General features: G+C 44.2%; 1 protein-coding gene and 1 long non-coding RNA gene across 4 annotated transcripts in view; one reads left to right on the top strand and one right to left on the bottom strand.

Annotated features, from left to right (window-relative positions):
- Positions 1-4,516: 4,516 nt before the first annotated feature.
- On the bottom strand, positions 4,517-9,025 carry LOC140411119 (testis-specific serine/threonine-protein kinase 3-like). The gene is made up of 2 exons (XM_072500177.1): positions 8,213-9,025; positions 4,517-5,198 (listed from the first exon to the last, which is right to left on the bottom strand). Exons 1-2 carry the CDS (start codon positions 8,355-8,357, stop codon positions 4,531-4,533), a joined length of 813 nt encoding a protein of 270 aa, XP_072356278.1. The 5' UTR covers positions 8,358-9,025; the 3' UTR covers positions 4,517-4,530.
- LOC140411123 (uncharacterized) overlaps positions 8,666-23,449 on the top strand; it is a 33,902-nt gene continuing 19,118 nt past the window's right edge. Inside the window, exons 1-2 of one of the 3 annotated variants that reach the window (XR_011940829.1) lie at positions 8,666-8,736; positions 16,164-16,284. This is a non-coding gene — a long non-coding RNA (uncharacterized lncRNA). Of the gene's footprint in view, positions 8,737-8,991; positions 9,011-15,887; positions 16,045-16,163; positions 16,285-23,449 lie in introns of those variants that run through there. The other 2 variants (XR_011940831.1, XR_011940828.1) reach the window with 2 other exon arrangements.

Raw genomic sequence — 23,449 nt, forward strand, 5'->3', positions numbered from 1 at the left:
CCAGCCTACCACTCACCATTACATATCTACCTCTGCTATCTGCTACGATGTTCTTTGCTTCAAATGCTACCCGTTTCCCCACCAAAATGGCCACCCCTCTGTTCTTTGCGTCCAGTCCTGAGTGGAACACCTGTCCCACCCATCCTTTCCTTAGCCTAACTTGGTCCGCCACCTTTAGGTGAGTCTCTTGGAGCATAACCACGTCTGCCCTTAGTCCTTTCAAATGCACGAGCACTCGGGCCCTTTTTATCGGTCCGTTCAGGCCTCTCACGTTCCACGTGATCAGCCTCACTCGGGGGCTACCTGCCCCCCTCCCGTGTCGACTAGCCATTACCTTCTCTAGGCCAGTCCCATATCCCGCCTCCGCGCTCCCACTCGCTCTCCCAGCGTCGCACACCATCCCCGCCCACCCACTCTTTAGCCATTTCCTTTTGGATTTCCGCAGCAGCAACCCAGTTGTCCCCCCCCCGCTAGATCCCTATCTAGCTTGATTGCTCCCCCCATGTCACTTCCGTAAGTCAGCTGACTTCAACTGACCCCGGCTGCTCCTGCTCACTCCTCGACCCCCCCCGTGTGGGGGAACTCCCATCCGCCTTGCGCCTGTCTTCCCGCCTTATTCTTTCTGGCGCGGGAACATCCGTTTACCTGACCCGCCTCTTATGGCGCAGCTCCCTTTCCCCTCCCCCTCCCCTTCCCCTTTCTCCGACTGTGTCCCGTCTTTCCCCCATCACCGGCGCCCACATTTCCCCAATGTCTCCCCCCTTCCCAGTTTGCTTCTCAATTAACTTCACCCATAACATTAACAAAATCAATAACATTTCCTGCAGCATCAGTCCCTCAGTTCCCATCCAATTTCTCTTCTTTGATGAAGGTCCATGCTTCCTCCGCCGTCTCGAAATAATGGTGTCTCTCCTGATACGTGACCCATAGTCTTGCTGGCTGCAGCATCCCAAACTTCAGCTTCCATTTATGCAACACCTCTTTGGCTCGGTTGAAGCTCGCCCTCCTTCTCGCCACCTCCGCACTCCAATCCTGGTATATCCGTACCACAGCGTTCTCCCATCTGCTACTCCGCACCTTTTTAGCCCATCTCAGGACCTCTTCTCTGTCCTTAAGGCGGTAAAATTGCACGATTATTGCCCTCGGTGGTTCTCCCGCTTTTGGTCTTCTCGACGGAATCCGATTTGCCCACTCCTCCTCTATGGGGCCCGTAGGGGCCTCAGCACCCATCAGTGAGCTCAGCATCGTACTTACGTACGCTCCACAGTCCACTCCTTCCACACCCTCAGGGAGACCAAGTATCCGAAGGTTCTTCCTTCGCGCTCCATTTTCTAGGGCCTCGATCCTTTCAGTGCACTTTTTATGAAGTGCCTCGTGCGTCTGAGTCTTAACCGTCAGGCCCAGGATCTCGTCCTCAATATCTGTCACCTTCTGCTCCACCACGCGAAGCTCTGTCTCCTGGGTCTATAATGTCTCCTTGAGCCCCTCAATTGCCTGTAGCATCGGGGTCAGCACCTCCCTCTTCAGCAGCTCCACGCACCGTCTCACGATTTCATCCTGCTCAGGCCCCCATGTCGCCTGCGCTTTCTCCGCCGCCATCTTGAACTTCTCTCCCTCTGACCTTTTGGTCGATGATTCCTCGGGCTGCAGCCGCCGCCGCCGGTTTTTTCCTCCTTCGTTTGGGGGGTCTCCCTTCTCCCACACCCCACACCGGGCTGGGTCGACAAAAAATTCCCCGTTGGGGCTCTTAAAAGAGCCCGAAGGTCCGTCGGAGCTGGAGCCGCCGAAACGTGCGGCTAGCTCGGCATCACCGCAACCAGAAGTCCTGAGTTTCTGATTCTTAATGTCTTTTAAACATGATGCTGCAAATTCTTGAATCAAAAACAAAATACTTGATGAACTCAGCAGGTTTGGCAGCATCTGTACAGAGAGAAACAGAATTAACATTTCGAGTCCATATGACTTCTGCAGAACTGGAGAGTGGTAGAAATGTAATTAATTATATAGTTGGTGGAGGTGGGGCAGAATAGAAGGGCAGGGATATATAAGAGCAAAGGAGAGACTGACAAAGGTGGCATGGACATAAGACAAATTGGGTGCAATGGTGCCATTAAGGACTGAACAATGTTAATAGTTACAAAAGGTAAGAGCAGAATGTGTTAATAGAACAACGGTCAGTGCTCAGTAGCAGCAAACCTGAACAACAAGGGACAAGAGACCATGTGTGGGTGGGATTGTGTTGGGCTTGTGTTGTTAACTCTGTTTTTCTCTCTCTACAATTGCTGCCAGATCATAGAATCCGTAGAGTGCAGAAGGAGGCCATTTGGCCCATCGAGTATGCACCGACCCTTCTGAAGAACACCCCAGATCCAATCCCCTGCGCCCTATTCCTGCAACACCACCCTGAGGGGCAATTTATCGTGGCCAATCCACCTAACCTGCACATCTTTGGACTGTGGGAGGAAACCGGAGCACCCGGAGGAAACCCACACAGACATGGGGAGAACGTGCAGACTCCGCACAGTCACACACGGCCAGAATTGGACCAGGGTCCCTGGTGCTGAGGCAGCAGTGCTAACTACTGTACTGCCCCACATTTTTCCTGAATTTTTCCAGCATTTTCTGCTTTTATTTCAGATTTCCAGCATCTGCAGCATTTTGCTTTCATTTGGCAGCAAATCTGCTCTTGCTCATCGACCAGCTTTCGCCCATTCCAGCTATAACTATTTTGTAACTAAATAATAATAATCACAAGTAGGCTTCAATGAAGTTACTGTAAAAAGCCCCTCGTCACCCCGCCTGTTCGGGGAGGCCGGGACGTGATTTGAACCTGCGCTGCTGGCATTGATCTGCATTCCAAGCCAACTGTTTAGCCCACTGTGCTAAACCAGCCCCACTAAAGTGGAACATTGGACATTCACTGACATCGAATTCCACCTGTCACAAAACGAGATGGAAATTTAATGTCAAAATATGGAACTTAATACGCTTTCCGTCACTTTGTAGTACAGAGCTTGAATATTGCTGAAAGGAGTAACATGTTGCCGAAATTATAATCTCACACTCATCAGGACAAATACAAGAATGCCAAATTTCAAATGATCACAACATTTATACTTCAGGAGAAAGGATTAACTGATTGCTGTGCAAGTCATAGTCTACTTCCCAACCAATCGGCAACACTTTCTTCTGTAGCATAAATAGGTGTTGTAGTTGGAAAATTGGCATTTTTGTGTTTGGATGGGTGCATGAAAATCTTCGTCAATAGGCCTCTTATTTTTTAGCAATATTAATGGAGTATAAAGGGACCCCCATCATCCACAAAACACGGATAAAACTTCTAATCTTACCACCGTAACTCATTAACCTTACTCTGGTTATGAAGTCAGGTGACTGAATATTCCCCCATTCAATACATACTGGTTCTCCTTTCTGTGGGTGCGCTCATTTTTCAGGACTGGTGTCTGGTTAGGCACTGGTACCTATACACAGAGCGGATTGTTACAGGTCAGATAGTTCTGGTCCAAGACGTCACTGGTTTTTTGCCCAAGTGGGAGAATTTCAGCCAGAAATGAAAGACACTGTGGGCCAGGTTGTTTCTGGTTGAATATCTTGTTTATTAGAGCACACAATCTGATTATTTCAGCCCAGAATAACTTCTTTTTTTTAACATAACTGCTATTGACTTTAAAATCTTTACGCACGTGAATTATTTTGACCACTTTCTCTCAGGGCCGAGCACTCTCCCACACTGATAAAAATGTGTATATTAAATATATATTTTAAAATAATATCTTCTCCAGCGGGGTCTGTGTGGTTTGTCTGCTCAAACACGCCGATTCGATGACCCAGTATCTTCGTTTCTCTGTGAAAACAAATCTGACCACAGCCGACACCCTACCCTTGGAACAGGAATGAACAACCTTTCCATTTCTGGATGCTTAATGCAATAATTGATTTGAAAATGAATCAATTAACTATTACCCCCCCCCCCCCCCCCGGCCCCGCCCAATTGCTTCCCTTTAAAATTTAAGGGGTATTCCGAATGTTTATAAGCTACATGACTTGTGCTTATTGACATCCTCGGTGCTCACCCTTTGGCCAACCTTTTTTTTTTGCAAACAACACGAGGAGTGGCCTGGATTGCACTAAAAAGGGACAACAGTTAATTCCTTGGTGCTTTCACCCGGGTTTATCAATTACCTGTAACTTGGATACATGCTCACGCCCACTAGCCGATGGTGACCCTTTAATGACAAGTAATAATCTGAAAGAAAGTATTCACTGAAGCTAATTGCAGTGTTGTTACAATGTTTATCTTGACAATAATGCTGGTATTGCACAGGAGAGCTTTGCTGGAGTGTGCTGCCTGCCCTCCAGTTGCCAGATCTACTACAGCCGTCTGTTTTCAGTAACTCGAGAGCGAGTCTTGCAATCGGGTGGCTCCGTGTCTGCAGCCAGTACTCACGCACTGTATACTCTATATTAAACTGTTTTAAAAATGTAAAACGACCAATTTGATTCTCATGTTTATTGGCTGTCTGCTAACCATGGATGGAAGCTGACCTCCTGGATTGGAGGTCTCAGACTGCAATCGGGTTCCAACAATCTCCCAACAAGATCTCGACACTGCCGGCTCAATTCCAATTGCTGTGGAAAGGCCACCCCATTCTGCTGGAGCCACAGCATCTTCGGGATGTTGGAGTCATCGAAAGGCAGGTGGCCGCAGAGCGTGGTGTACAAGACGATGCCCATACTCCAAATGTCGCTCTTGATGCTTTCATGTGGAACTCCCTGCAGAACCTCAGGTGCAGCGTAAGCCGTGCTCCCGCAAAATGTCTTGCTTAATTCAGCCGTACCGGTCCGGAAATTCTTAGCGAAGCCAAAGTCTGCCAACTTCACGTTGAAACTTTTATCCAGCAGAGTGTTCTCACACTTGAGGTCTCGATGAGCAATACCGCAGTCATGGCAGTATCGAATTGCTGCTACAAGTTGACGGAATAAAGTTTTTGCGAGTTCTTCAGGTAAGGGCCCTTCCCTTTTGATGTGTTCCAGAACATCTCCCCCTTCAGCAAGTTCCATAATTATACAGATCTTGCCATCGTCGCTCTCCCAGATCTCGTGAACCTTAATGATATTTTTGTGATCCAAGTTCTGTACTATTTGCAGCTCTCGTGGGAGAAATTTGTGGATGAAATCTAGAAATGGAAAATGAATATTTAGAGGTTGAAGCGTTGTACTTAGTCCTACCCAAATAACATTTTGCTTAAAACGACAGGTTTTATATTGAAACGGGCACGGAGTGTGGTTCAACAGGCGCCTCGCCACCTCCTCGGGTCAGATGGTGAATGGTCGCCTTGCTAGCGGTACCCATGGTCCCAGGAGTGAGTAACTTAAGCTCAGCTGTATGTGTGTGCAAGGTCCAACAGGTTTATTTGGAATCACTAACTTTCGATGCGTAGCTCCTTCATCAAGTGACTCACCTGATGAAGGAGCAGTGCTCCTAAAGCTAGTGATTCCAAACAAACCTGTTGGACTTTAACCTGGCGTTGTAAGACTTCTTACTGTGCTCACCCCAGTCCTACGCGGGCATCTCCGCATCATGTGTGTGCAAAGACAGCATTACCTTCAAACTGAAATGCTTCAGTTAATTTACCACCTTGTGATTTGCACCTTAAAACGCACAATTCGCCTTCGAAATTACAACATAACAGGAGCCTCGATCAGATTTAATATTCCAGGTTCCGCGTGGCTTCTGGTGCCACCAAAGGGACATCAGGAAAAGCAACAGGGCTAAATAAAGCAACTGCCATTCAACATTTCAATTGTTTTTGAATTTACGTGGAATTTGGTTTGGAGATTTAAATGTTATTTTATCTGGATTATCTACAACTTCAACTGTTTTATTGGGTCTGTGGAGGGGAGGGGGGGGGGGGGAGGAGTATCTTAGCCCCCTCGATTCTGACCTCGTTTTATGTTTAAATTGAATACACTATATAGATTATGAAATGTTGCATATCCATATCACCCCCCTGTACAAATATATAAAACAAAAAAGAGTGGCTAAGGTAAATATTGGTCCTTTAGAGGATGAGATGGGAGATTTAATAATGGGAGATGAGGAAATGGCTGAGGAACTGAACAGGTTTTTTGGGTCGGTCTTCACAGTGGAAGACACAAATAACATGCCAGTGACAGATGGAAATGAGGCGATGACAGGTGAGGACCTTGAGAGGATTGTTATCACCAAGGAGGTAGTGATGGGCAAGCTAATGGGGCTAAAGGTAGACAAGTCTCCTGGCCCTGATGGAATGCATCCCAGAGTGCTAAAAGAGATGGCTAGGGAAATTGCAAATGCGCTAGTGATAATTTACCAAAGTTCACTAGACTCTGGGGTGGTCCCGGCGGATTGGAAATTAGCAAACGTGACACCACTGTTTAAAAAAGGAGGGAGGCAGAAAGCGGGTAATTATAGACCAGTGAGCTTAACTTCGGTAGCAGGGAAGATGCTGGAATCTATCATCAAGGAAGAAATAGCGAGGCATCTGGTTGGAAATTGTCCCATTGGGCAGACACAGCATGGGTTCATAAAGGGCAGGTCGTGCCTAACTAATTTAGTGGAATTTTTTGAGGACATTACCAGTGCGGTAGGTAACGGGGAGCCAATGGATGTGGTATATCCGGATTTCCAGAAAGCCTTTGACAAGGTGCCACACAAAAGGTTGCTGCATTAGATAATGATGCATGGCATTAAGGGAAAGTAGTAGCATGGATAGAGGATTGGTTAATTAATAGAAAGCAAAGAGTGGGGATTAATGGGTGTTTCTCTGGTTGGCAATCAGTAGCTAGTGGTGTCCCTCAGGGATCAGTGTTGGGCCCACAACTGTTCACAATTTACATAGATGATTTGGAGTTGGGGACAAAGGACAATGTGTCCAAGTTTGCAGACGACACTTAGATAAGTGGGAAAGCAAAAAGTGCAGAGGATACTGGAAGTCTGCAGAGGAATTTGGATAGGCTAAGTGAATGGGCTAGGGTCTGGCAGATGGAATACAATGTTGACAAATGTGAGGTTATCCATTTTGGTAGGAATAACAGCAAAAGGGATTATTATTTGAATGATAAAATATTAAAACATGCTGTTGTGCAGAGAGACCTGGGTGTGCTAGTGCATGAGTCGCAAAAAGTTGGTTTACAGGTGCAACAGGTGATTAAGAAGGCAAATGGAATTTTGTCCTTCATTGCTAGAAGGATGGAGTTTAAAACTAGGGAGGTTATGCTGCAATTGTATAAGGTGTTAGTGACGCCACACCTGGAGCATTGTGTTCAGTTTTGGTCTCCTTACTTGAGAAAGGACGTACTGGCACTGGAGGGTGTGCAGAGGAGATTCACTAGGTTAATCCCAGAGCTGAAGGGGTTGGATTACGAGGAGAGGTTGAGTAGACTGGGACTGTACTCATTGGAATTTAGAAGGATGAGGGGGGATCTTATAGAAATATGTAAAATTATGAAGGGAATAGATAGGATAGATGCAGGCAGGTTGTTTCCACTGGTGGGTGAAAGCAGAACTAGGGGGCATAGCCTCAAAATAAGGGGAAGTAGATTTAGGACTAAGTTTAGGAGGAACTTCTTCACCCAAAGGGTTGTGAATCTATGGAATTCCTTGCCCAGTAAAGCAGTAGAGGCTCCTTCATTAAATGTTTTTAAGATAAAGATAGATAGTTTTTTGAAGAATAAAGGGATTAAGGGTTATGGTGTTCGGGCCGGGAAGTGGAGCTGAGTCCACAAAAGATCAGCCATGATCTCATTGAATGGTGGAGCAGGCTCGAGGGGCCAGATGGCCTACTCCTGCTCCTAGTTCTTATGTTCTTATGTTCTTATAAGTGGACTCCAGGCAAAAACGTGACAGATCTCCCATTTCTAATTCCTGCTTGTTAGACTTGTTCCAAATGCCAATTCTGGATATAATTTCCGGGAAGTTGCACTGCATTAACACATGTGAACCCTAGTTAATATGATGTGTGAAATAATAGCCACTCCAGAAACACGGCGCTGGTTCAAGGTGAAATCTGCTTCATTCTGTGATGACTGCACGTCATCAGGTGGATATTTTGCACCAGCCGATATTTCTAAATCCGGGATCAAATCGTTTCACAAAACAACGATTGAATTGGCAACCCAAACGTCTGAATTGCCCATTGTGTTCTCTTACCCTTTGGTGCTGTCTGTCGATTAATGATTTTGATGGCCACTTTCCTCTGCTGCTTTCTGCAGTAAGCTTCCTTCACTTTGGAATAAGTCCCCTCCCCGATCGTGTTTCCAAGTTGATATCCTTTAGACAGGAGCAGTTTTTCCATTGCTTCTCATCCACTTTCTTTACCAGTTTCAGCGATCACATTCCTCAATTATCCAGTTCCACGCAATCTAAACAACGTTTCTCGGCTTCCTAACTTATTTCTAAAATCGGACATTATATAAAAAAATAGCAATCCCAGGTGTGACCACCCAAGCAAAATAAACTCAGCGGAGATAAATGTGACTTCATTATGATGCCATAATTTGCCTGTTACTAAGGAGACTTTGTGCTATCTGCTGAAGCAAGCGTTGCTAATATTCATGTTTTGAAAAGTCTTTATAACTAAATCCTTTTGTGGATAAATTATTTTGATTGCGCCCTGGAGCATCAGAGATAATCCCCATTCTGGTCTGATGCTCAATTTGCTTTGACGTTCCCAGGTAACTGCTGTCTTGTCCTTCTGGATGGTAGTGGTCATTGGTTTGGAAGGTGCTGCCTAAGGAGCATTAGTGAGTTCCTGCAGTGTATCTTGTAGATGGTACACACGGCTTCTACTGTGCATCGGTGGTTGAGAGAGTGAATGTTTGTGAAAGGGGGAGCAATCCAGCAGGCTGCTTTATCCTGGTTGGGGTTGAGCTTCTTGAGTGTTGTTGGAGCTGTACTCATTCGGACTTGTGCCTTGTAGATGGTAGACAGGCTTTGGGGCGTCAGGAGGTGAGTTACTTTGACCTGCCCTGGTAGCCACAGTATTTATATGACAAGTCCAGTTCCATTTCTGCTCAATGTTAACCTCCAGTATGTTGATAGTGGGGGATTCAATGATGGTAATGCCATTGAATGCCAATGGGTGATGATTAGATCCTCTCTTGTTGGAGATGGCCACTGCCCTAATTTTAATTCCAAACACAAATGTTACTACTTCCAATCTAGCCCAGGAAACTGCATTTTTAGCTAAATTTGACCACAATCTTAGTTTTCATCTTTGATAAAACTATAACCTAACATCCATGCCAATACTCATTTCTTTTACATTGTTACATTCATAAATATTTATCTGAGTGTATTTCTCCATTTCATAAAAATAATTTTATTTAAAATGTAAGGACCCTCCTGTTTAATTCATGTCTGTTCCCTTTTCCTCCTTTTTAAAATTTCTGTTATTCTTTTGGCTATTTCAATTTTTGTACAGAGACAATTAATGTACATATGTCTTTAAGATGGATTTTTCCTTTAATTTGAGGCTGGTAAACTAAAGGTTGACCTATGACCCTAAGGCTAAGCAGGTTGCAAGAAGCTCTTACATTTCAGATCAGCAGATTCCAGGGAGGTCAATGCTGACACGCCTTGATGGACTTGGCTGTCGGCCAATGGACTGTTTTGAATTACTGGGCCTTATCAATGGATCATTTAATAATCTTTATTGAAACAAGTAGGCTTACATTAACACTGCAATGAAGTTATTGTGAAAAGCCCCTAGTCGCCACATTCTGGCGCCTGTTCAGGTACACAGAGGGAGAATTCAGAATGTCCACATTACCTAATAGCATGTCTTTTGGGACTTGTGGGAGGAAACCGGAGCACCCGGAGGAAACCCACGCAGACATGAGGAGAACGTGTAGACCCAAGCCGGGAATCGAACCTTGGAGCTGTGAAGCCATAGTGCTAACCATGTGCTACTGTGCTGCCCACATCATACTGCTTAGTCGGGTTTTTCTCTGCAATGTTCATTCCTCTGTGAGACTGTGTTTTCTCTTTCAGTTACGTTTCTGGGATCAGAGTTAGGAGCAGCTGTTTTGATTCACTCTCTCAGTCGTTTAAACCTCTGAAAAACCTATGTGGGGAATTCTTCCCTGTCCTCAGTTAGGCTGGAGGATATTCTAGTGACCATGGAAACCAATTAAATTTAAAACTCTGGCTGGAGCTAGGCTGAAATGAGACAAAAAGTCTGAAAAATTAAACAGGCCTGAGGCTGTTCCTTTGAGTGAAGGCCCAGGTTAATGAAAGTTAAAGTGACTCTCCAGAGGAGATCATATTGTCCGGGAGTATTGGCTGAATGCTACTGCCAGAAGATCATCTCTAACACTACACCGGTGGCTTTGATCTCTAGGCATCCTGGGAGGACAGCTGCTGCAATGACTTCATCATCGGAAGCAAGGACACTCATCTTTCTTTTTGCCTTTAAACCTTTATAATTTTTATCCCTTCCCCGTCCTCTGTGTGTGTCTGGTTTGTGTGTGTTTGGGGAGATGGTGGGATGCTTAAAGGGAGTAATAGATTAGCTGTTATAATTACTGTGTTTTTCAACTTTGTTTCTCTTATAAATAAACAGTTATTGTGTTCAACTTATAAATATGGTGGCTATAACTTATTGAGCAGCGAAAGGGCCAATTAATATGCAAATTTTATATGAATTATTGGCTAATTCATTTGTGTTGTGGCTCTGGGGTCTGTGGGGCTGAAATCGACCCCAAACTAGTCCAGGGTGTCGTAACAGAAATGAGATTTGTAATGGGTTCATGCTATTCCAATTCCATTCATCAAGTTAACTTTATATAGGAGCATCTACAGCTTAAGATGCACATTTTATAAGCAGTAGCATATAGTAAATGCCGCAGAGTGTTAACATTATTGTGTGTAACAACCTCTTGATCCAAAACATCTTCAATATACAATATAGATTAAATGTTTTGGATTGTGATCTAGGAATTACAAAGGAGCTCAAATAAAGTTAACACTTGTAATGAGAAAAAAACTCATAGTTTACAAAAATTTAATAAGAACAATTTACATATTATTTCAATATGAATGTATCAGGAACAATGGCATATTAGATGTTACTGAACTGTTCATTTAGAGATGTGTTTAAATTCAGTTAATTAATTAAATTTGGAATTTAAGTCTCCATAATGATGGCCTTTAAATCACTAGCTGATTTACTAATGTCCTTTAGGAAAGGAAAGTGCCGTCCTTACTAGTCTGGCGTACATGTAACTCCAGACCAACAGCAATTTGGTTGCCTCTCTGTTGCCCTCTGAACAGACCGAGCAAACCACTTAATTATATCAAACCAGAAAAGTTGAATCAGAAAAATATGGATAGACCTCTCAGCATTGTATTCAGACATGACAAAGGAACACCCTGCCTAATTGACCCTACATTTGGAGACTTGTGCCAAAGTTGGGAGAGCTGTCTTACAGACTTATCAAGTGATAGCCTGACTTTGTCATACTCACAGAATTGTACCTTACAGCTACTATCCCAGAATACACCATCACCATTCCTCTGGGTGTATTCTGTCACACCGGCCAGACAGACCCACCAGAGGTGGTGGCACAGTGGTATACAACTGGGAGGAAGTTGTCCAGGGAGTCAATAACATTGGCTCTGGACCCCATGAAGTTGCATGGCATCAGGCCAAACATGGACAAGGAAACTTCCTACTTGTTATACAATCCAGTACCCTCCCTCAGCTGATGAATTAGTACTCCTCCGGGTTAAATACTACTTGCATGAAGTATTGAGGTCAACAAGGGCACAGAATGTACTCTGGTTGGTGAATTCAATAGTAACACCAGTACTGACTGAGCTAGCTGAGTTAGAATCATAGAATTTACAGTGCAGAATTAGGCTATTCATCCCGTTGAGTCTACACCAGCTCCTGAAAGAGCTCCCTACCTAAGCTCACATGTCTACCCTATACACTTAACCCAGCACCCCCACCTAGCTTTTGGACACTACGGGGCAATTTAGCGTTACCAATACACCTAACCCGCACATCTTTGGACTGCGGGAGGAAACTGGAGCACCCGGAGCACACCCATGCAGACACGGGGAGAATGTGCAGACTGCGCACGAACAGTGACCCAAGCCGGGAATCCAACGCAGGTCCCTGGCGCTGTGAAGCAACAGTGCTAACCACTGTGCTACCGTGCCGCCCTTGTTGAAGGATATGGCGGCCAGATTGTAAAAGAACAAACAAGAAAGAAAGCTCATCACCATTATACCTGCCACAGAGATATCTATCCATGACTGTAATTTTGGAGTTAACACCACAAAGTCCCATTTTCACACTGAGTACATGATCCATCCAATAAGACACTACCACTGTGCTAAATGGGATAGATTTAGATCAGATCTAGCAGCTAAAAACTGGGCATCCATGAGATGCTGTGGAACATCAGCAGCAGTAGAATTGGATTCAACCACAATCTATAACCCGATGGGCTTGGCATATCCTTCATTCTACCAATCTCATCAAGCTGGGGGACCACATTGCTTCAATCAGAAGTATGGAAGAGCATGCAAGGAGCAGCACCAGGCACATCCAAAATGAAATACGATGTGACAACATAGGATATGAACAACAGAAAGAGCATGCTATAACAGCAATGCAATCCTGCTACCAAAAGATCAGATCAAAGCCACAGCTGGTCATGAATGGACAACAAAATAACTTCTCGAGGAAAAGGCACCATGCACACCCCTACCCTTGATGATGGTGGATATCACACAACAATGCCAAAAACACCAGACTGAAACATTTGCACCCATCTTCAGCCAGAAATGTCAACATCTTAGCCTCCTCCTGAGATCCTCCTCATCACAGCTGCCAGCCGACAACCAATTTGATTCACTCTCCATGATGTCAAGAGCTGACTGAGCTGACTGGATGCAGTGAAAACTATGGACCTGAACAATCTTCTGGTGCTGAGGCCGAACTTTTCCAGTACAGCTACAACACCGGTATCACTATGACAATGTGGAAAATTGCCCTGTCCACAAAACACAGGACAAACAATTTAATCTGGCTAGTTAACATATTATTAGTTTACTCTCAATCACAAGCAAAGTGATAAAAGGTGTCATCGACAGTGCTATCAAGCAATATTTACTCACCAATTACTTGCTCACTGATACTTGGTTTGGGTTCCGTCAGGGCCAATCAGCTTCAGAACGCATTACAACTTTGGTCCAAACATGGGAAATACAGCCGAAGGTCATGTGATGGCTATTAACTTCAAGGCAGCATTTGAATGAGCGTGGCATCAAGGAACCCGAGCAAAATTAAAGTCAGTGGGATTTGGAAAATCTCTCCACTGGCTGGATTCTTACCTAATACAAAGGAAGATGGGATACGATCGTTGGTGGTCAATCAACTCAACCCAGGACATTGTTTCAGAAGTTCACCAGGGCAGTATCCAATAATGAAATAGCCCGTGCTCACATGCAGCAATGCCTGGACAATATTTAGGTTTGGGCTTATAAGTAGCAAATAACATTTGCAGCTCACAAGTGTCAATGAGCATCTCTAGAGAGTCTAACCATATCCCCTTGACATTCAATGGCATCACTATTATCGAATGAGAGGAATTTAGGAACAGAAGGGGATATTTATCCCTGGAGCCTGTTCCTCCAATTCAATGAGATCATGACTGGTCCATGATCTAACTCCATATGCTCACCATATTCTTTATTTTTGGTGACCGAAAATCTAACAATCTCCGTTTTAAAATCAATAATTCATCTAGCATCAATTGTCATTTGCAGTGGAGATTCCTGGACTCTCATCAACCTTTACATGAAAAAGTGTTTCCTAACTCCAGCCCCGAAAGATCGAGCACTAATTTTTATACTTTGTCCCTCAGCCCTAGACTCCCCCAGTAGCAGAATTAATTTATCACCTTATCTGTTTTTCATACTGTCTTGAAAACTTTGTTCATATCACCCTTCTAAATTCCTGGAATATAATTATAGCTTGTCGAATCTCCTTGTAGTTAACTCTTGGAGGCCTCTCTCCAAGGTCAATATATCCTTCCTAAGGTCTGGTGCACAGAACTGTTCACAATATTCAGGAGCAGTCTAGGCAGGGCTTTCTATCACTGCAGCATGATTACTACCTTCCAGTCCTCTCTATATAACGGCAGCATTCCATTGGCCTTTTGGATTATTTCAGCACTTATTCATGACATTTTAATAATCTGTGTACTTGGACCCCCACTCTTTTTAGATCTCCTCTGTTTTCACCATTCTTCTCCTCTGTTTTCACCATTTAGAAAATTCCCAGTTCCGTCTTTAATAAGTCCAAATTGCATGATCTCACATTTGCCGACATTGAAATCCACTTGCCAAATATTTGCCCAGTCACTTACTCCAGCAATACTGCTTTACAATTTTAAACTTCCATCTACAGTACTTACAGTGCTGCTTATGTTTGTGCCATCGGCAAAACTGATTATGTAGCTTTCTTTCCCATCATCAATGCTGTTAGTGAATAGCTGAAGTCCCAACACAGTTCCCTGTGCATCACACCATTCACATCCAGCCAGGGTGCCTGCCCATTATTTCCACTCTGTCTACTGCTACTCAGCAAATTTGCTGAACAGGTCAATCATTTGTCTTAAATTCCATAAACTTTAACTTCAGCCAAAACTCTCATGAGGAACTGTATCAAATTAATCCACCACCATCTATATCCTGTGGCATCAGCAATGATCAGAAATTTTGTTTGACCAGCCTTTTAAGTACTGTGGTTGGAATAGCAGAGCAGAGGCTGCAGAGAGTAATTCACCTCCTGACTCTCCAAACACCGTCCACAGTCTAAAAATAATAATTTGAAAATAAGCTTTATTCTCACAAGTAGACGTGCATTACACTGCAATGAAGTTACTGTGAAAAGCCCCTAGTCACCACATTCCAGTGCCTGTTCACACAGTGGGTGATTCAGAATGTCCAAATTACCTAATAGCACGTCTTTCGGGACTTGTGGGAGGAAACCGGAGCTCCCGGAGGAAACTCACGCAGACAAGGGGAGAACATGCAGACTGCGCCCAGACAGTGATCCAAGCCGGGAATCGAACCTGGGACCCTGGAACTGTGAAGCAACAGTGCTAACCACTGTGCAAAGCGCAAGTCAAGAGTGTAATATAATACTTTCCACTTGCCTGGATGAGTGCAGCTCCAACAACACCCAAGAAGCTTGACACCATCCAGGACAAAGTAGCCCGCTTGATTGGCACGCCATCCACCACCTTCAACACCCACTCCCGTCACCACCGACACACCGTGGCAGCTGTACCAGCTACAAGTTGCACCGTGGCAATTTAACATGGCTCCTTTAACAGCACCTTCCAAACACGGACCTCTATCACCTAGAAGAACAAGGGCAGCAGACACATGAGAACAAGGCTATCTGCAAGTTCTCTGGACTATATCAGGCTCCTGAACTGGCCCTGGGTCAAAATCCTGAATTCCTTCTCTAACAGCACAGTGGGTGTACCTACACCACAGGGACTGCAGTGGTTCAAGCAGGCAGCTCACCACCAACCGTCATCTGATGGCAATTAGGGAAGGACAAGAAACGCTGGCCGAGCCGGTGAAGCCCACATGTCAAGAATAAACCAACTGCGCTCAGCTGCCGTTTTTGTGCAGTGTTGGGGTCCGGTTATATTCCACATTGCACCATTAATAATCGGACCGTATCAACCATACAGCTAAACTGCTGAAAAACCTTGCAATAAGAGTGAAATCCAGGAGGCTGGGCAGAGAGCAATGCCATGAAGTGATGGGGGGAGAGTGGTGTTGCTGATCAATTCCAGGCCATGTTGCCAAGCGGGTAACGTCTATTTCACCCCTTGTTATTGTGACGTTTGGGCAGCAAAGTGGATGTCAGCACCTTGATCCTGAGCATTCTGATCAATCTGAAAACCCTCGCGGGAGTTGTTCTTTACTACCCTGCATCTCTTTTACCAGTGAGTCGGAAGCTCTGCTATTTAAGTTGCTTTGTTTTGCAAAAAAATGTCATCAAAGTTATTGATCGACGTCATGTGGCTGACGATTAATCCAGTGTCTTTCTCTCTTTCAAACCCAGAAATGAGCTCCCCCACAGATCCACAAGCCAGGAGGTTTCCCATTGAGGCAGGCGATTCCAAGGGTTCCGCATCGAGGACAGTAAACCCGGAGCCCGAGGTCCCACACCACCGATCTGCCAGGTAAATATTCATTCAATGAGCACCCACAGCAGCGGCTCAGCTCCAACATCAGGAACCTGTACTCCAGTTGTTTGCGGAAAGCCTGTGTCCTAACTTAAAGGTGTTTGTACACATGTAGAAACAGCATCAAGGATATTTCAACCAGATGAAACGTGGGTTGAAGTCCTGACGATTTTCTTTTTCGCACAGAAACGATATTTATTCAGTCAATGTGGAAAATTTGCACCCAAGTTACAAAGAGCTTTCAAACTTCTCAATAGCAAACATTTACTTACTGTCCAACTTTGAAATTTTAAACGCGTTTGAGCTTCTTCATGATCTCATAAGGAAGCTTTTAGCATATTGGTGAAGCCTTTATGACATCACATCCTTGCTAATCTCACCAGTGGATGTAGGTGGAAGCTGTAATATAAAGTGCAATGCTGTAACGTAAAGTGTAAAGCTGTAATATAAAGTGTAAAGCTGTAGCATAATATGTAAAACTGTAATCTAGAGTATAAGGCTCTAATATAGAGTGTAAAGCTGTAGCATAATATGTAAAGCTGTAATCTAAAGTATATGGCTGTAATATAAAGTGTAAAGCTGTAATATAAAATGCAAAGCTGTCGTATAATGTGTAAAGTCTAACATAAAGCAAAGCTGTAATATAAAGTATAAAGCTGTAATATAAAGTGTAAGGCTGTAGAATAAAGTATAAAGCAGTGATATAATGTGTAAAGCTGTAATATAAAGTAAAGCAGTGACATAAAGTTTAAAGCTGTAATATAAAGTATAAAGCTGTAGCATAATATATAAAGCTGTAATCTAAAGTATAAGGCTGTAATATAAAGTGTAAAGCTGTACTATAAAATGCAAAGTTGTAGTATAATGTGTAAAGCTCTAATATAAAGCAAAGCTGTAATATAAAGTGTAAGGCTGTAGAATAAAGTATAAAGCAATGATATAATGTGTAAAGCTGTAATATAAAGTAAAGCAGTGACATAAAGTATAAAGCTGTAATATAAAGTGTAAAGCTGTAATATAAAGTGTAAAGCTATAATATAAAGTATAACGCTGTGATATAAAGTATAAAGCTGAAATATGAAGTGTAAAGCTATAATATAAATTGTAAAGTTATAGCATAAAATATAAAGCTGTAATATAAAGTATACTGCCGTAATATAAAATGTAAAGCTGTGATATAAAGTGGAAAGCTGTCCTAAAGTATAATGCTGTAATATAAAGTGGGAAGCTCTAATATAAAGTATAAAAGTGATGGGCAGAGAAATCAAAGAGCTGTATCAGATAATAACTCTGTAAAAATGTTAAGGATGGGACAAGGAATGTTAAATGGATTCGTTTTAACATTTTGTACCCGAGCGCACGGAGCATCCAAAGTAAAATAGATGAATTAGTTGCCCGGAGAGATGTAAAAGGGCATTAAGTAAAGTAAAGGGGTAAGATGTGGTTGGGATTATGGAGACATGGCTCAAGGTGACCAAGAATGGGAACTAAACCTTGTGGGCTATTCGGTTTATAGAAAGGACACCCAGAAAGGAAACATTGGTGGAGTTGCATTGTTGATTAAAGAAGCTATTGATATAATATTGAGGAAAGATATTAGCACAGACGATGTGGAATCTGTACAGGTCATGTTAAGAAATACCAAGGGGCAAAAAAAAATTCATAGGGGTGGTATGCAGACCATCAAACTGCAGTGGTAATGTTAGGAATACCATTAGATAGGAAATCAAAGACGCATCTGATAAAGGAACATCTGTGATTATGGGTGACTTTAATCTGCATATAGATTGGGTGAGTCAAATTAGACCTAGTACAATAGAGGAGGAATTTCTGGAGTGTATATGGGATAGTTTTTTGGACCGGTATGTTGAGGAACCAACAAGGGAACAGGCCATCTTGGACTGGGTGTTGTGCAATGAGAAAGGATTAGTTGGCAATCTAGTTGTGAGAGAACCCTTGGGGATGAGTGACCATAATATGATAGAATTCCTTATCAATGTACATAGTGAGGTAGTTGATTCTGAGACCAGGGGCGAGATTCTCCGACCCCCCACCAGGTGGGAGAATCGCCGGGGGCTGGCCTGAATCCCGCCCCCGCCGGTTGCCGAATTCTCCGGCACCGGATATTCGGCGGGGGCGGGAATCGTGCCGCGCCGGTTGGCGGCGCCCCCCCCTCCCACCAGCGATTCTCCGGCCCGAATGGGCCGAAGTCCCGCTGCTAGAATGCCTGTCCCGCCGGCGTGGATTAAACCACCTACCTTACCGGCGGGACAAGGCAGCACGGGCGGGCTCCGGGGTCCTTGGCGGGGGGGGCGATCTGGCCCCGGGGGCTGCCCCCACGGTGGCCTGGCCTGCGATCGGGGCCTACCGATCCGCGGGCGGACCTGAGCCATGGGGGCACTCTTTTCCTTCCGCCTTCGCCACGGTCTCCACCATGGCGGAGGCGGAAGAGACTCCCTCCACAGCGCATGCGCGGGGATGCCGTGAGCGGCCGCTGACGCTCCCGCGCATGCGCCGCCCGGAGATGTCATTTCCGCGCCAGCTGGCGGGGCACTTCAAGGTTAGGGCTCGGCCCCCAAGATGCGGAGGATTCCGCACCTTTGGGGCGGCGCAATGCCCGACTGATTTGCGCCGTTTTTGGCGCCGGTCGGACCTGTTTGGGGATTATCAAACACTAGGGACTAAATTAAAGAACAGGTCCTCCAGGGTTATAATCTCTGGATTACTACCCGAGCCACGTGCCAATTGGCATAGGGTTGAGAAAATTAGGGAAGTTAACACGTGGCTAAAGAAGTGGTGCGGGAAAGAGGGATTCCATTTCATGGGGCATTGGCATCAGTACTGGGGCAGGAGGGACCTGTACCGTTGGGACGGTCTTCACCTGAACCATTCTGGGACCAGTGTTCTAGCGAATAGGATAAATAGGTTGGTCACAAGGACTTTAAACTAGCAAGTTGGGGGGAAGGGAAGTGTAAAGCTATGGACAGTATAATGGTTAATGGAGATCAAGGCAGCAGGTTACGTGACAGGTTATTATGTAGAGATATGGGTTCAAAGACAAGGAAAATTAGGAGAAAGGGTAAGAGGAAAAATAATTTGCGAAAAGTTACTGATCAAGGTGTTAGGATTCATAACAAAGACATAAAAAACAGCATAAGGGTACTTTACCTGAATGCTCGTAGTATACGAAATAAGGTAAATGAGTTGATGGCGCAAAAATGACTATGATTTAGTGGCCATTACTGGAACATGGTTAAAAGATGGTCACGACTGGGAGTTAAATATCCAAGGGTATCAGACTATACGAAAGGATAGAATGGACGGTAAGGGCGGTGGTGTAGCTTTGTTGTTTAAGGATGGCATCCGGGCAATAGTAAGGGATGATATTGGTGCTATGGAGGACAAGGTTGAATCAATTTGGGTGGAAATCAGGAATAGTAAGGCGAAAAGGTCACTGATAGGAGTAGTCTATAGGCCACCAAATAGTAACAGGATGGTAGGGCAGGCAATAGGCAAAGAAATAACGAATGCATGTAGAAATGGTACAGCGGTTATCATGGGAGATTTTAATCTGCATATCGATTGGTTTAACCAGGTTGGTAAAGGCAGCCTTGAGGAGGAGTTTATAGAATGTGCCCGGGATAATTTCCTGGAACAGTATGTAATGGAACCTACAAGGGAACAAGTGGTCCTAGATCTGGTCCTGTGTAATGAGGCAGGATTGATTAATGATCTCATAGTTCGGGATCCTCTTGGAAGGAGCGACCAAATATGGTGGAATTTAAAATACAGTTGGAGGATGACAAGGTAAAATCAAACACTAGTGTTTTGTGCTTAAACAAAGGCGATTACAATGGGATGAGAGAAGAACTAGCTAAGGTAGACTGGGAGCAAAGACTTCATGGTGAAGCAGTTGAGGAACAGTGGAGAACCTTCCGAGCGATCTTTCACAGTGTTCAGAAAAGGTTCACACCGACAAAAAAGAAAGATGGTAGAAAGGGGAAAAATCGACCGTCGACCGTGGATATCTAAGGAGGTGAGGGAGAGTATCAAATTGAAGGAAAAGACATACAAAGTGGCAAAAATTAGTGGGAGACTAGAGGACTGGGAAGTCTTTAGGGGACAACAGAAAGCTACTAAAAAAGCTATTAAGAAGAGTAAGGTAGACTATGAAAGTAAACTGGTTCAGAACATAAAAGCAGATAGTAAAAGCTTCTACAAATATATAAGACAAAAAAGAGTGGCTAAGGTAAATATTGGTCCTTTGGAAGATGAGAAGGGAGATTTAATAATAGGAGACGGGGAAATGGCTGAGGAGCTGAACAGGTTTTTTGGGTCAGTCTTCACAGTGGAGGACACAAATAACATGCCAGTGACTGATGGAAATAAAGATATGATAGGTGAGGACCTTGAGATGATTGTAATCACTAAGGAGGCAGTATTGGGCAAGCTAATGGGGCTAAAGGTAGACAAGTCTCCTGGCCCTGATGGGATGCATCCCAGAGTGCTAAAAGAGATGGCTAGGGAAATTGTAAACGCACTAGTGATAATTTATCAAAATTCACTAGACTCTGGGGTGGTCCCAGAGGATTGGAAAGTAGCAACCGGGACACCACTTTAAAAAAGGAGGTCGGCAGAAAGCGGGTAATTATAGGCCGGTAAGCTTAACTTTGGTTGTAGGGAAAATGCTGGAATCTATCATTAAGGAGGAAATAGCGGGGCACCTGGAGGGAAATTGTCCCATTGGGCAGATGCAGCATGGGTTCACAAAGGGTAGGTCGTGTCTGACTAATTTGGTAGAATTTTTTGAGGACGTTACCCGTGCAGTAGATAACGGGGAGCCAATGGATGTGGTTTATCTGGATTTCCAGAAAGCTTTTGACAAGGTGCCACACAAAAGGTTGCTGCATAAACTAAAGGTGCATGGCATTGAGGGTAAAGTGGTAGCATGGGTAGAGGATTGGTTAACTAACAGAAAGCAGAGAGTGGGGATAAATGTGTGTTTCTCTGGTTGGCAACCTGTAACTAGTGGGGTCCTTCAAGGATCAGTGTTGGGCCCGCAGTTGTTCACAATTTACATAGATGATTTGGAGTTGGGGACCAAGTGCAATGTGTCCAAGTTTGCAGACGACACTAAGATGAGTGGTAAAGCAAAAAGTGCAGAGGATACCAGAAGTCTGCAGAAGGATTTGGATAGGTTAGGTGAATGGACTAAGGTCTGGCAGATGGAATTCGATGTTGCCAAGTGTGAGGCTATCCATTTTGGGAGGAATAACAGCAGAATGGATTATTATTTAAACGGTAAGATGTTAAAACATGCTGCTGTGCAGAGGGACCTGGGTGTGCTGGTGCACGAGTCGCAAAAAGTTGGTGTGCAGGTGCCTCAGGTGATTAAGAAGGCTAATTGAGTTTTGTCTTTCGTTGCTAGAGGGATGTAGTTCAAGACTAGGGAGGTTATGCTGCAATTGTATAGGGTGTTGGTGAGGCCGCATCTGGAGTATTGTGTTCAGTTTTGGTCTCCTTACCTGAGAAAGGACATATTGGCACTGGAGGGAGTGCAGAGGAGATTCATTAGGTTGATCCCAGAGTTGAGGGGATTAGATTATGACGAGAGGTTGAGTAGACTGGGACTGTACTCATTGGAGTTTAGAAGGATGCGGGGGGATCTTATTGAACCATATAAAATTATGAAGGGAATAGATAGGATAGATGCGGGCAGGTTGTTTCCACTGGTCGGGGAAAGCAGAACTAGGGGACATAGCCTCAAAATAAGGGGAAGTAGATTTAGGATGGAGTGGAGGGGAACTTCTTCACCCAAAGGGTTGTGAATCTCTGGAATTCCTTGCCCAGTGAAGCAGTTGAGGCTCCTTCTTTAAACGTTTTAAAGAAAAAGATAGATACCTTTCTAAAGAATAAAGGGATTCGGGGATATGGTGTACGGGCCGGAGAGTGGAGCTGAGTCCACAAAGATCAGCCATGATCTCATTAAATGGCGGAGCAGGCTCGAGGGGCCAGGTGGCCTACTCCTGTTCCTAGTTCTTATGTTCTTATGTTCTTATGACATCGCGCCGATACCGGAGAATTTCGCCCCAGGTTCATGAATCTCAAAAAAGTAACTTTGATGGTATGAGACATGAGTTGGCTATGATGCACTGGGAAACATTCATGAAAGGAAGTACAGTGGACAGGCAAAGACAGACATTCAAGGAATAAATAGGTGAATTCCAAAAGTTGTTTATTCCTATTTGGTGCAAGAGTAGAAAGGGAACTTTCTATGGCTTACAAGGGAAATAAGAGATAGTATTAGATTCAAAGAAGAGGCATACAAATTAGCAGGAAAAGGCAATGTGGTAGTCACCACTAGTAGCATATTATATGTATTACGGCACTGCCCGTATATTAAGGGTACAACGGTAAATCCCTGTTGCTGGCTCCGCCCAGCAGGCCGCATATAAAAGTGTGTGCTCTCCGATGCTGCAGCCATTCTGGTTCCAGCTACAGGAGGCACAACATCTTGCTCAATAAAGCCTCGATTGTCCCACCATTCTCTTCTTGTGATTGACGGTGCATCAGGCAATAAACTTGAGGATTGTGAAAGTTTAAAATTCAGCAAAGGCGGACCAAGGGATTGATTACGAAGGGGAAAATACAATATGAAAGTAAGTTAGCGGGAACATAAAAACTGACTATAAAAGTTTCTATAGGTGGTATGTAAAGAGAAACAGTTTGATTAAAAACTGATGTAGACCCCTTACAGTCAGAAATGGAGGAATTCATAATGGGAAATAAAGAAATGGCTGAGGAACCAAATTCATACCTTGCTTCTGTCTTCGCAAAAGAAGACATGAATAATGTACCGGAACAGCTAATGCGGTTCCTCTATTTCAAAAAGGTTGTGGAAATAAGCCAGGGAACCATAGACCAGTGAATCTCATGTCAGTGTTGGGAAACTATTGGAGAAAATTCAGAAGGAGAGAATCTATCTCCACTTGGAGAGGCAAGGTTTGATCAGGGATAGTTAGCATGGCTTTGTCAGAGGGAGGCCATGCCGAACAAATTTAATTGAATTTTTTGAGGGTGCGACCAGGTGTGTAGATGATGGTAGTGTAGTTGATGTAATTTACATTGATTTCAGCAAAGCCTGTGACAAGGTCCCACATGG

The sequence above is a fragment of the Scyliorhinus torazame genome, chromosome 1 (assembly GCF_047496885.1).
Source record: "Scyliorhinus torazame isolate Kashiwa2021f chromosome 1, sScyTor2.1, whole genome shotgun sequence".
Lineage (NCBI taxonomy): Eukaryota > Metazoa > Chordata > Chondrichthyes > Carcharhiniformes > Scyliorhinidae > Scyliorhinus > Scyliorhinus torazame.